This window comes from Copadichromis virginalis, linkage group LG11 (assembly GCF_057382275.1).
Source record: "Copadichromis virginalis isolate Kocher_CV1m ecotype Utaka linkage group LG11, C_Virginalis_male_GT1.1, whole genome shotgun sequence".
Lineage (NCBI taxonomy): Eukaryota > Metazoa > Chordata > Actinopteri > Cichliformes > Cichlidae > Copadichromis > Copadichromis virginalis.
Window position 1 is genome coordinate 22076582 of NC_140628.1, and position 13757 is coordinate 22090338.

The 13757-nt window shown below is 37.0% G+C and overlaps 1 protein-coding gene and 1 pseudogene across 1 annotated transcript in view; one reads left to right on the top strand and one right to left on the bottom strand.

The window, feature by feature from the left end:
• Window positions 1–782: 782 nt before the first annotated feature.
• On the top strand, window positions 783–1346 carry LOC146698550 (zinc finger BED domain-containing protein 4-like; annotated as a pseudogene).
• Window positions 1347–2743: 1397 nt separating this feature from the next.
• The window catches only part of LOC146698551 (polyamine-transporter SLC45A4-like), a 72709-nt gene continuing 61695 nt past the window's right edge, over window positions 2744–13757 (bottom strand). The window contains exons 12-13 of the mRNA XM_085473712.1: window positions 4346–4414; window positions 2744–4210 (exon numbers count right to left, since the gene is read on the bottom strand). Of these exons, the coding sequence (XP_085329838.1) occupies window positions 3899–4210; window positions 4346–4414 (381 nt within the window). The 3' untranslated portion in view covers window positions 2744–3898. The remainder of the gene's footprint in view (window positions 4211–4345; window positions 4415–13757) is intronic.

The window sequence follows — 13757 nt, forward strand, 5'->3', positions numbered from 1 at the left end:
CAAACATGAAAAGGAAGAGACAAACACAGGTAGGCTTATATAGACATTGAGCAGCTTTATCATAATTTTTTTTATTAATTAATGTTTTATTATTTTGAAATCAAGCATCTAGGAAGACTGTTCTGGGCCAGGTAGTCCTGAATTTTATTATAAAGGCCTGCCAACCCCTTAGTATTGTGGAGAGTGAGGGGTTCAGGGGGCTGGTTCAGGTGATCCATCATACGTTTTGCCAACCAGAAAGGTTTGTATAGACAACGTCTCATCAGGTAGCTGATGTTAAGTACTGCATACTGATTTAATTTTGTTTCATCTTCAGACCATCAAGGAATTGATAGCCAAAAAACATGCGGAGAAACTTGAACGAGTGAAAATGGAAGTAAAGCAAGCTGTGGCAGTGAGTATAACAGCTGACATGTGGACCTCTTTGAACATGGAGGCTTACTTGGCTCTTACCTGTCACTACATTAATGAGAATATGCAGTTGTGTACATCTGTGTTGGGTGTGAAACACTTTCCACAAAGTCACACTGCAGACAATTTGGCCCAATTCAAAACAGGCATGATGGATGACTGGGCCATCACAAATAAGGTAAGATGTCCACTGACCGACAGCACCAAACATGATTGCAGCAACAAGAACTCTCCAAAGTCGACATTCAGTTTGCATTGCACACAAAATAAATTTATTAGTCAAGAAATCATGTGATCAAATCCCTGAACTTTCATCCATAAGAGACAAATCTAGACAAATCGTATCATTCTTCAGATCCAGCACTACAGCCAAAGAAAAGCTTGCCAAAGTGCAGCAGCAGATGGGACGGCCCATCTTGAAACTTATCAACGAGGTACCAACACATTGGAACAGCACATATCAGATGCTGTCACGGCTACATGATGAGAAAGAACCAGTCTGGGTATCTGTTGCTTCTCTTCAACAGATTTAACTCCACTTACGGCTGATGAGTGTAACATCATAAGGGAAGCACTTCTTGTGCTGGCCCCTTTCCATCAGGCCACAGTGGAGTTGTCTGAGGAGAGTTTCAGGATCAAAGATCATCCCGATGATGAAAATGCTTTATTGTGCACTTGACCGGAACTCTTTACATCTATGCACACAAACAGCCACCCATCTCCATGACCAACTTAGGCGTCATGTCACAGATACTGCTTCTAACCTGGAGTCATTAAGTGTGTTGACCCTATCAACCCTTTTAGACCCCAGATTTAAAACACTCGGATTTCGTAGTTCCTCCAAGTGTAGTGAGGCAGTCAGTCGCCTGAAAATGGAGTGTGCTGCAGTCCCGCACAGCATCTGAGCCACAGCCTGGACCTTCATCAGAGCAGTCACCTGTTCCAGACAAGTTCAGTATTATCAGCTTATTCTTACATTTATTTTGATGCTAATGTGTACTAATTTGGGGTAGATGACAAAAACGAAAATGGCCATGCATTTTTTATTATTTCAGAAAACCTGCAGCTCGATGAAGAAGTTGGCAGACAAACCAACAATGCAACAGCGGACTCCATCACTGAGGTCCAGCTACTTGGCAGAGAGAAACATTCCAAGATCAGAGGATCCTTTAACGTACTGGGGGAATAGGAAGACGTCTTATCCGAACCTTTTCCACCTGGCTTTACAGTTTTTGTGTACCCCAGTTTCATCTGTGCCCCGTGAGCGTGTGTTTTCCAAAGCTGGGGAAATGGTGTCAAAAAAACGCAATAGACTGAATGGAAAAACATTGGATAAACGTATTTTTCTGAATAGAAATTTATAATAAACGCTGAGTCAATTACATTTAAATGGGTAATATTACATTCACAATACTTTCATTTTAATTTTCACTTAATGTCATTCACAATATATTTTAAAGATGCCTACAATATTTGAAATGTAAAAGATATAAAATGATTCCATGGAAAGTACAATACCTTACAGAGTATACAAGTATGAGTAGGTCATTGAATCAGTGTCTGTTGTGAGTCTCAAGTAAGTTGCCTGCAATGATATTTAAGGTCCAGCAGGTGTCAGTATGGAGCAAAACAACAACACTGTGTCGACATAGTATCGATACAGTTTGGGGAATGTGCTGAAACGCTTCACGAGGCCTCGTCTACCCATCACTAGTAGGATGTTCTCAGATGAGGAGTTTATCAAAGAGTATTTGGTGGACTCTGCCTGGCTAATTAGCCCTGAGATAAAAGAAGTATTTGAAAATATGCAAATAGTAACAAGACAGATCAAGGACACTGTGAAAAATGTGAGGCTTTAGCCAGACAATTTTAACTTTTCACTTCAGTTCGGGATGAGCGCTGTTAGGTCCGCAACACAGCCCAGTTTCTCATCTTTGTACGTGGGATAACAAAAGAGTGTGAGATTACAAAGGAGCTGGCAGAAATGCACTCTATGAAAGGGACTGTGACAGGGAGTTACTTGTTCACGGAGGTAACTGCATGAATTGATAAGCTGGGGGCTAAATTGGGACAAACTGGCAGGTGTTAAAAGCGATGGCTGTCCAAATCTGAAAGGAAAAAACATCTGACTTTTGAATCAGATACAGTATAAAGTGAGAGAAATGAACCTAGAACTGAAATTGGCATTTTTTGCACTATTAAATACACCAGAAGGTGTTGTGTAAGTCACTGCTAAAAATTAACTATGCTGTTGATGTTTCGGCTAAAATAGCTAACTTCATCAGGGTAAGAGCGCTGACTCACTTTGTTACACTTTCACTTGAAGTCAGTGTGACTGCTGGATTTTTATTCTTTTATTCTTCAAAGAGGATAGCCTTCCACACATAAAGAGATGTTTTTTACAAACATTCTCAGTCCTGACATTTAACAAATAAAGATAAACAACCTCTTTCAGCAATGATCACTTGTCTGCTTTCCTTCACATTTTTAACTCTGCCACAGAACCTGATTTTCATGAACTTACTCAAGTTCAAAACAGCCTAGATTTCGTTTGCAGAATTGAAAAACTGAGGATAAAATCTCAATGGTGCGACTAAAAAAAATGCTTTCGTTCAAGTAAACACAAAAAAGTCTCCACAACTCTGAAAGTCTCTGTGTGGTCAACAACAGACACACATTATGCATTATGGAACCTCTCAGATGCCCAAAGAGAATTCCAATTATCTGCCAGAGACAATACTGACAACAACAGTTTTCACAAATGCAACAAACCTTATGCACACATGACAAAATACTGAGTGAGCTAAAGTGACCTATGTCTAAATGACAGAATCCCATTGCATTAAAGCCAGCAACATTAATATCTCAAGGCACTTCAGCAAGAAATTGGAAAATGTTTTCTGCATCTGTATTTAGCCTGCAGGTAATGCAGGAATACACATAATTTTTACAGCATCGTGATTGTCTATTAAGCAGTTATAGAACAGCTTCTATGATGTAAAGTGTCAGACATTACTTTACTCTGCAGCATCAGCATTCAGAAGAGAGACAGAAAGTGCCCTGTGTGCTTCTTAAATCCATTTTTCAATAAAGTTTGTTTCAGTAGTACCATCTAATTTACTTTCAACAGTCACAACAGATAGCTGTCATTTGTCTTTTGGTATTCTAATGGCTTCTTTAAATCTAAGCAGCTGGAAATTTATTTGCATTAGAGCTGAGGTAGTACGACAAATGAAACATATCAAAACTGAAATACTTATTTCTGTTAGTACACAAAGCAAATAATTGTTCCAGCTCAGCTCCACCTTGATATCTTAATATGGACCTAACTTTCCGCCATGTCTTTTTTTTCTTTTTCTGATCTTTCCTTCAGAAAGGTCCAGAATGTAAAATCTGTAAATCAGGTAGATGCATTTGGTAAAAACCTCACATCCTGTGATTTCTGCTTGATGAGCATAATCCTAAGCAAGTCTTTGTATGGTCATGCTCAGGTAGAAGAGTGGTTTTCCATCTTATTCAAACTCTCCGTTTCTGTATCTGTGTTTGTGAGTTTCAGCAGAGCCTGTGTCTGCTCACTGGTATTTTCTGCATTCTGGTCTTCTACTCCAGGAAAACCCACCGAATCCTCGTCCTGCTCTGAGCTGCTGGGCTCCAAATCAGGATAAATGAGAAGGAAACAAGCTGCAAGAAAGCCAAGGAAAGAACCTCCAGAGGCCACAATGGGAATGACACGCACACTGCCAACTGCCTCTACCACAGATCCAAGTGCTGATGCAACCAAAATCTGGCTGATGTAAACCTGAAAGAGGAAATACTGTAACCAGACTATTTACAAAAACCTAAACATGCCGTTTCACTTTTGAACGTTTCTCATTTTGCTCAGTGTAACCTGAATTTATGCATCAGGGTCAGCTTAATTTGGTACAGTACTTACCTGGCAGGTTAAAATAGCGCAATCAATCCCAAAACCTCTTCGAGTGTTTTCTGGGCTGTGGTTAATGTACTGAGAAAAGAAGCATGACAGGAAAGACTGTAACTATACTGAAACGACCGATGTTTCTAATTGAATAAATGGGGAAGAGGCTCAAAACAAATAGTAATTAGTGTGAATGCTTGAAAAGCATTCACAGTATTGTTGTTGTAATCTTTATTATTAGTGTGAATGCTTGAAAAGCATTCACAGTATTGTTCTTCTAATCTTTATTATTATTATTAGTGTGAATGCTTGAAAAGCATTCACAGTATTGTTCTTCTAATCTTTATTATTAGTGTGAATGCTTGAAAAGCATTCACAGTATTGTTCTTCTAATCTTTATTATTCCATTTTATTATTATCTATTCCGTACGTTTTTTGAAAGCCTACTCCTTCAAAACCGTTCAACTTAGAAAAACCATTCAAACACCATTAGATTCCTATTCTTTTGGACATGATTGCTTGTATTTTTCTCATTTTTAACATTTATATTTTTAATTTTATTCAACTTTATTCAACAAAAATTTCCCATGTATTTCAATGGGGAGACCCTTCAAATTCTCATTCAACTTACTCATTTTTAAACTCTTACTACTTCAACATACGTTCACATAGAGCCACCATTCAAACTTTAAAACGAAGACAAGACATTCAACTATTCAACTTGTATTTATCTTTTCAATATCTATTATACTTTTTCTTCAGTTCCAGTTTAAGTTTCATGATGTTTTTTCACCCGTTTCAGAGTTTATAATGGGTGTGTATGGGACGGAATGTTGGGGCTAGAGTGAGGCAGCTCAACTGCTAGAGTGAGAGGAGCAAAAAAAATAATCTTAAAATCTTTTTTAAAACTGCTGCTGTGTCCGCAGCGTTTGCTCTACAGGTATGATTTTACCCTCAAAACGTAGCCATGGCTGTCCTCTTTCATCCAATGTGTTTACTATTGTACTAGGTGTTATGGTTCTTTCATAAATGTCACCAATGCACAGCCTCCTCCCTCCAACTCTTCCATAGACTCTAATGTTAAAATGGCTCAGAAGGTTCGTTTGAAAATCAGAACCGCATGGTGTCTTTCCACTGTCACCACGTCCATATAATAAACTCCACAGACATGAAAACTGAGAATTTGGTAGACTAGACATTGCTGTCGCTCACAGTGAAAGAATTTTGTCAATACGACTTTTACTTTTCATTTGGGAACGATTTGTTTCGGCCTGACTTTTCTGTTCATTTTAAGCAGCAAAAGTGAGGTGCATGTCTGTGTCCGTGTGTATGGAGCCATTGGGTGCGGTCACTATAGCAACCAGGCTCACACCTGCCTGCTTAACGAGCTCTCTCTGCCACTCTGCCAAGATTCATCTTAAACACTTCTCTTTCAACTGCTGCTGTGTCCACAGTGTTAAAGCCATCATTTTACCCTCAAAACGTCGCCATCGTTGTTCTTTTTCCAACATCTTGTCTTTCAAAGCTCAGAGATGTAAACTTTTTAAACTGTGTGGGTCCAAGTGGAGGGATCACATTTTAGTCATTCAGTGATTCAAAGAATATGACCTTTTAATATTCTTTCAGATGTTTTCTGACTCTAAATGTTCTTTTCTCATTTCTTAGGTTTTTCTAATTTACAATTAAAACATTTTCAGCTTTTTTCCAACTTCTTCTTCTGTGTAACCTTCAGCTTTTAGCAGTTCAGCACTTTTGTTTTCAGGTTAAATTCGGGTTTGTTTTTTTTTATCTCATTCAAAATTTTTAACTTAAATTCAGTAATTATTTCATTTCAATGCATACATTCAGATTCAAGCATTCACACTGCAGTTTCTTCAGAAAATGCACTTTCTAGTATTTTATTATCTATTCCGTACGTTTTTTGAAAGCCTACTCCTTCAAAACCGTTCAACTTAGAAAAACCATTCAAACACCATTAGATTCCTATTCTTTTGGACATGATTGCTTGTATTTTTCTCATTTTTAACATTTATATTTTTAATTTTATTCAACTTTATTCAACAAAAATTTCCCATGTATTTCAATGGGGAGACCCTTCAAATTCTCATTCAACTTACTCATTTTTAAACTCTTACTACTTCAACATACGTTCACATAGAGCCACCATTCAAACTTTAAAACGAAGACAAGACATTCAACTATTCAACTTGTATTTATCTTTTCAATATCTATTATACTTTTTCTTCAGTTCCAGTTTAAGTTTCATGATGTTTTTTCACCCGTTTCAGAGTTTATAATGGGTGTGTATGGGACGGAATGTTGGGGCTAGAGTGAGGCAGCTCAACTGCTAGAGTGAGAGGAGCAAAAAAAATAATCTTAAAATCTTTTTTAAAACTGCTGCTGTGTCCGCAGCGTTTGCTCTACAGGTATGATTTTACCCTCAAAACGTAGCCATGGCTGTCCTCTTTCATCCAATGTGTTTACTATTGTACTAGGTGTTATGGTTCTTTCATAAATGTCACCAATGCACAGCCTCCTCCCTCCAACTCTTCCATAGACTCTAATGTTAAAATGGCTCAGAAGGTTCGTTTGAAAATCAGAAGAGCATGGTGTCTTTCCACTGTCACCACGTCCATATAATAAACTCCACAGGCATGAAAACTGAGAATTTGGTAGACTAGACATTGCTGTCGCTCACAGTGAAAGAATTTTGTCAATACGACTTTTACTTTTCATTTGGGAACGATTTGTTTCGGCCTGACTTTTCTGTTCATTTTAAGCAGCAAAAGTGAGGCGCATGTCTGTGTCCGTGTGTATGGAGCCATTGGGTGCGGTCACTATAGCAACCAGGCTCACACCTGCCTGCTTAACGAGCTCTCTCTGCCACTCTGCCAAAATTCATCTTAAACACTTCTCTTTCAACTGCTGCTGTGTCCACAGTGTTAAAGCCATCATTTTACCCTCAAAACGTCGCCATCGTTGTTCTCTTTCCAACATCTTGTCTTTCAAAGCTCAGAGATGTAAACTTTTTAAACTGTGTGGGTCCAAGTGGAGGGATCACATTTTAGTCATTCAGTGATTCAAAGAATATGACCTTTTAATATTCTTTCAGATGTTTTCTGACTCTAAATGTTCTTTTCTCATTTCTTAGGTTTTTCTAATTTACAATTAAAACATTTTCAGCTTTTTTCCAACTTCTTCTTCTGTGTAACCTTCAGCTTTTAGCAGTTCAGCACTTTTGTTTTCAGGTTAAATTCGGTTTTTTTTTTTTTATCTCATTCAAAATTTTTAACTTAAATTCAGTAATTATTTCATTTCAATGCATACATTCAGATTCAAGCATTCACACTGCAGTTTCTTCAGAAAATGCACTTTCTAGTTATATTTTATTTTTCCGTACGTTTTTTGAAAGCCTACTCCTTCAAAACCGTTCAACTTAGAAAAACCATTCAAACATCGTTAGATTCCTATTATTTTGGACAACATTGCTTCTATTTTTCTCATTTTTAACATTTATATTTTTAATTTTATTCAACTTTATTCAACAAAAATTTCCCATGTATTTCAATGGGGAGACCCTTCAAATTCTCATTCAACTTACTCATTTTTAAACTCTTACTACTTCAACATACGTTCACATAGAGCCACCATTCAAACTTTAAAACGAAGACAAGACATTCAACTATTCAACTTGTATTTATCTTTTCAATATCTATTATACTTTTTCTTCAGTTCCAGTTTAAGTTTCATGATGTTTTTTCAGCCGTTTCAGAGTTTATAATGGGTGTGTATGGGACGGAATGTTGGGGCTAGAGTGAGGCAGCTCAACTGCTAGAGTGAGAGGAGCAAAAAAATTAATCTTAAAATCTTTTTTAAAACTGCTGCTGTGTCCTCAGCGTTTGCTCTACAGGTATGATTTTACCCTCAAAACGTAGCCATGGCTGTCCTCTTTCATCCAATGTGTTTACTATTGTCCTAGGTGTTACGGTTCTTTCATAAATGTCACCAATGCACAGCCTCCTCCTTCCAACTCTTCCATAGACTCTAATGTTAAAATGGCTCAGAAGGTTCGTTTGAAAATCAGAAGAGCATGGTGTCTTTCCACTGTCACCACGTCCATATAATAAACTCCACAGGCATGAAAACTGAGAATTCAGTAGACTAGACATTGCTGTCACTCACGGTGAAAGAATTTTGTCAATACGACTTTTACTTTTCATTTGGGAACGATTTGTTTCGGCCTGACTTTTCTGTTCATTTTAAGCAGCAAAAGTGAGGCGCATGTCTGTGTACGTGTGTATGGAGCCATTGGGTGCGGTCACTATAGCAACCAGGCTCACACCTGCCTGCTTAACGAGCTCTGCCTGCCACTGTACCAAGATTCATCTCAAGCACTTCTCTTTCAACTGCTGCTGTGTCCACAGTGTTACAGCCATCATTTTACCCTCAAATTGTCGCCATTATTGTTCTCTTTCCAACACCGTATCTTTCAAAGCTCAGGCATTTAAACTTTTTAAACTGTGTGGATCAAAGTGGAGGGATCACATTTGAGTCATTCAGTGATTCAAAGAATATGACCTTTTAATATTCATTCAGATGTTTTCTGACTCTAAATGTTCTTTTCTCATTTCTTAGGGTTTTCTAATTTACATTTAAAACATTTTCAGTTTTTTTCCAACTCCTTCTTCTGTGTAACCTTCAGCTTTTAGCAGTTCAGCACCTTTGTTTTCAGGTTAAATTCGGTTTTTTTTTTTGGTTTTTTTTAATCTCATTCAATATTTTTAACTCAAAATTCAGCAATTAATTCATTTCAGTGCATACATTCAGATTCAAGCATTCACACTGCAGTTTCTTCAGAAAATGCACTTTCTAGTTAGTGTGAATGCTTGAAAAGCATTCACAGTATTGTTCTTCTAATCTTTATTATTAGTGTGAATGCTTGAAAAGCATTCACAGTATTGTTATTCGAATCTTTATTAGTGTGAATGCTTGAAAAGCATTCACAGTATTGTTCTTCAAATCTTTATTATTATTCCATATTCCGTACGTTTTTTGGCATCTAACTCCTTCAAAACCGTTCAACTTAGAAAAACCATTCAAACATCGTTAGATTCCTATTATTTTGGACATGACTGCTTCTATTTTTCTCATTTTTAACATTTATATTTTTAATTTTATTCAACTTTATTCAACAAAAATTTCCCATGTATTTCAATGGGGAGACCCTTCAAATTCTCATTCAACTTACTCATTTTTAAACTCTTACTACTTCCACATACATTGACATAGAGCCACCATTCAAACTTTAAAACGAAGACAAGACATTCAACTATTCAACTTGTATTTATCTTTTCAATATCTATTATACTTTTTCTTCAGTTCCAGTTTAAGTTTCATGATGTTTTTTCACCCGTTTCAGAGTTTATAATGGGTGTGTATGGGACGGAATGTTGGGGCTAGAGTGAGGCAGCTCAACTGCTAGAGTGAGAGGAGCAAAAAAATTAATCTTAAAATATTTTTTAAAACTGCTGCTGTGTCCGCAGCGTTTGCTCTACAGGTATGATTTTACCCTCAAAACGTAGCCATCGCTGTCCTCTTTCATCCAATGTGTTTACTATTGTCCTAGGTGTTATGGTTCTTTCATAAATGTCACCAATGCACAGCCTCCTCCCTCCAACTCTTCCATAGACTCTAATGTTAAAATGGCTCAGAAGGTTCGTTTGAAAATCAGAAGAGCATGGTGTCTTTCCACTGTCACCACGTCCATATAATAAGCTCCACAGGCATGAAAACTGAGAATTAGGTAGACTAGACATTGCTGTCGCTCACGGTGAAAGAATTTTGTCAATACGACTTTTACTTTTCATTTGGGAGCGATTTGTTTCGGCCTGACTTTTCTGTTCATTTTAAGCAGCAAAAGTGAGGCGCATGTCTGTGTACGTGTGTATGGAGCCCTTGGGTGCAGTCACTATAGCAACCAGGCTCACACCTGCCTGCTTAACGAGCTCTCTCTCTCACTCTGCCAAGATTCATCTTAAACACTTCTCTTTCAACTGCTGCTGTGTCCACAGTGTTAAAGCCATCATTTTACCCTCAAAACGTCGCCATCGTTGTTCTTTTTCCAACATCTTGTCTTTCAAAGCTCAGAGATGTAAACTTTTTAAACTGTGTGGGTCCAAGTGGAGGGATCACATTTTAGTCATTCAGTGATTCAAAGAATATGACCTTTTAATATTCTTTCAGATGTTTTCTGACTCTAAATGTTCTTTTCTCATTTCTTAGGTTTTTCTAATTTACAATTAAAACATTTTCAGCTTTTTTCCAACTTCTTCTTCTGTGTAACCTTCAGCTTTTAGCAGTTCAGCACTTTTGTTTTCAGGTTAAATTCGGGGTTTTTTTTTTTATCTCATTCAAAATTTTTAACTTAAATTCAGTAATTATTTCATTTCAATGCATACATTCAGATTCAAGCATTCACACTGCAGTTTCTTCAGAAAATGCACTTTCTAGTTAGTGTGAATGCTTGAAAAGCATTCACAGTATTGTTCTTCTAATCTTTATTATTATATTTTCTTTTTCCGTACGTTTTTTGAAAGCCTACTCCTTCAAAACCGTTCAACTTAGAAAAACCATTCAAACATCGTTAGATTCCTATTATTTTGGACATGACTGCTTCTATTTTTCTCATTTTTAACATTTATATTTTTAATTTTATTCAACTTTATTCAACAAAAATTTCCCATGTATTTCAATGGGGAGACCCTTCAAATTCTCATTCAACTTACTCATTTTTAAACTCTTACTACTTCCACATACATTGACATAGAGCCACCATTCAAACTTTAAAACGAAGACAAGACATTCAACTATTCAACTTGTATTTATCTTTTCAATATCTATTATACTTTTTCTTCAGTTCCAGTTTAAGTTTCATGATGTTTTTTCACCCGTTTCAGAGTTTATAATGGGTGTGTATGGGACGGAATGTTGGGGCTAGAGTGAGGCAGCTCAACTGCTAGAGTGAGAGGAGCAAAAAAATTAATCTTAAAATCTTTTTTAAAACTGCTGCTGTGTCCGCAGCGTTTGCTCTACAGGTATGATTTTACCCTCAAAACGTAGCCATGGCTGTCCTCTTTCATCCAATGTGTTTACTATTGTCCTAGGTGTTACGGTTCTTTCATAAATGTCACCAATGCACAGCCTCCTCCCTCCAACTCTTCCATAGACTCTAATGTTAAAATGGCTCAGAAGGTTCGTTTGAAAATCAGAAGAGCATGGTGTCTTTACACTGTCACCACGTCCATATAATAAACTCCACAGGCATGAAAACTGAGAATTAGGTAGACTAGACATGGCTGTCGCTCACGGTGAAAGAATTTTGTCAATACGACATGTACTTTTCATTTGGGAAGAATTTGTTTGGGCCTGACTTTTCTGTTCATTTTAAGCAGCAAAAGTGAGGTGCATGTCTGTGTACGTGTGTATGGAGCCATTGGGTGCAGTCACTATAGCAACCAGGCTCACACCTGCCTGCTTAACGAGCTCTGCCTGCCACTGTGCCAAGATTCATCTTAAGCACTTCTCTTTCAACTGCTGCTGTGTCCACAGTGTTACAGCCATCATTTTACCCTCAAATTGTCGCCATTATTGTTCTCTTTCCAACACCGTGTCTTTCAAAGCTCAGGCATTTAAATTTTTAAACTGTGTGGATCAAAGTGGAGGGATCACATTTGAGTCATTCAGTGATTCAAAGAATATGACCTTTTAATATTCATTCAGATGTTTTCTGACTCTAAATGTTCTTTTCTCATTTCTTAGGGTTTTCTAATTTACAATTAAAACATTTTCAGTTTTTTTCCAACTTCTTCTTCTGTGTAACTTTCAGCTTTTAGCAGTTCAGCACTTTTGTTTTCAGGTTAAATTCGGGGTTTTTTTTTAATCTCATTCAAAATTTTTAACTTAAATTCAGTAATTATTTCATTTCAATGCATACATTCAGATTCAAGCATTCACACTGCAGTTTCTTCAGAAAATGCACTTTCTAGTTAGTGTGAATGCTTGAAAAGCATTCACAGTATTGTTATTCGAATCTTTATTATTATTATTATTATTATTATATATTCCGTACGTTTTTTGGCATCTCACTCCTTCAAAACCGCTCAACTTAGAAAAACCATTCAAACACCGTTAGATTCCTATTCTTTTGGACATGAATGCTTCTACTTTTCTCATTTTTAACATTTATATTTTTAATTTTATTCAACTTTATTTAACAAAAATTTATAATGTATTTCAATGGAGAGACCCTTCAAATCCTCATTCAACTTATTCATTTTTAAACTCTTACTACTTCCACATACATTGACATAGAGCCACCATTCAAACTTTAAAACGAAGACAAGACATTCAACTATTCAACTTGTATTTATCTTTTCAATATCTATTATACTTTTTCTTCAGTTCCAGTTTAAGTTTCATGATGTTTTTTCACCCGTTTCAGAGTTTATAATGGGTGTGTATGGGACGGAATGTTGGGGCTAGAGTGAGGCAGCTCAACTGCTAGAGTGAGAGGAGCAAAAAAATTAATCTTAAAATCTTTTTTAAAACTGCTGCTGTGTCCGCAGCGTTTGCTCTACAGGTATGATTTTACCCTCAAAACGTAGCCATGGCTGTCCTCTTTCATCCAATGTGTTTACTATTGTCCTAGGTGTTATGGTTCTTTCGTAAATGTCACCAATGCACAGCCTCCTCCCTCCAACTCTTCCATAGACTCTAATGTTAAAATGGCTCAGAAGGTTCGTTTGAAAATCAGAAGAGCATGGTGTCTTTCCACTGTCACCACGTCCATATAATAAACTCCACAGGCATGAAAACTGAGAATTCAGTAGACTAGACATTGCTGTCACTCACGGTGAAAGAATTTTGTCAATACGACTTTTACTTTTCATTTGGGAACGATTTGTTTCGGCCTGACTTTTCTGTTCATTTTAAGCAGCAAAAGTGAGGCGCATGTCTGTGTACGTGTGTATGGAGCCATTGGGTGCGGTCACTATAGCAACCAGGCTCACACCTGCCTGCTTAACGAGCTCTGCCTGCCACTGTACCAAGATTCATCTTAAGCACTTCTCTTTCAACTGCTGCTGTGTCCACAGTGTTACAGCCATCATTTTACCCTCAAATTGTCGCCATTATTGTTCTCTTTCCAACACCGTATCTTTCAAAGCTCAGGCATTTAAACTTTTTAAACTGCGTGGATCAAAGTGGAGGGATCACATTTGAGTCATTCAGTGATTCAAAGAATATGACCTTTTAATATTCATTCAGATGTTTTCTGACTCTAAATGTTCTTTTCTCATTTCTTAGGGTTTTCTAATTTACATTTAAAACATTTTCAGTTTTTTTCCAACTCCTTCTTCTGTGTAACCTTCAG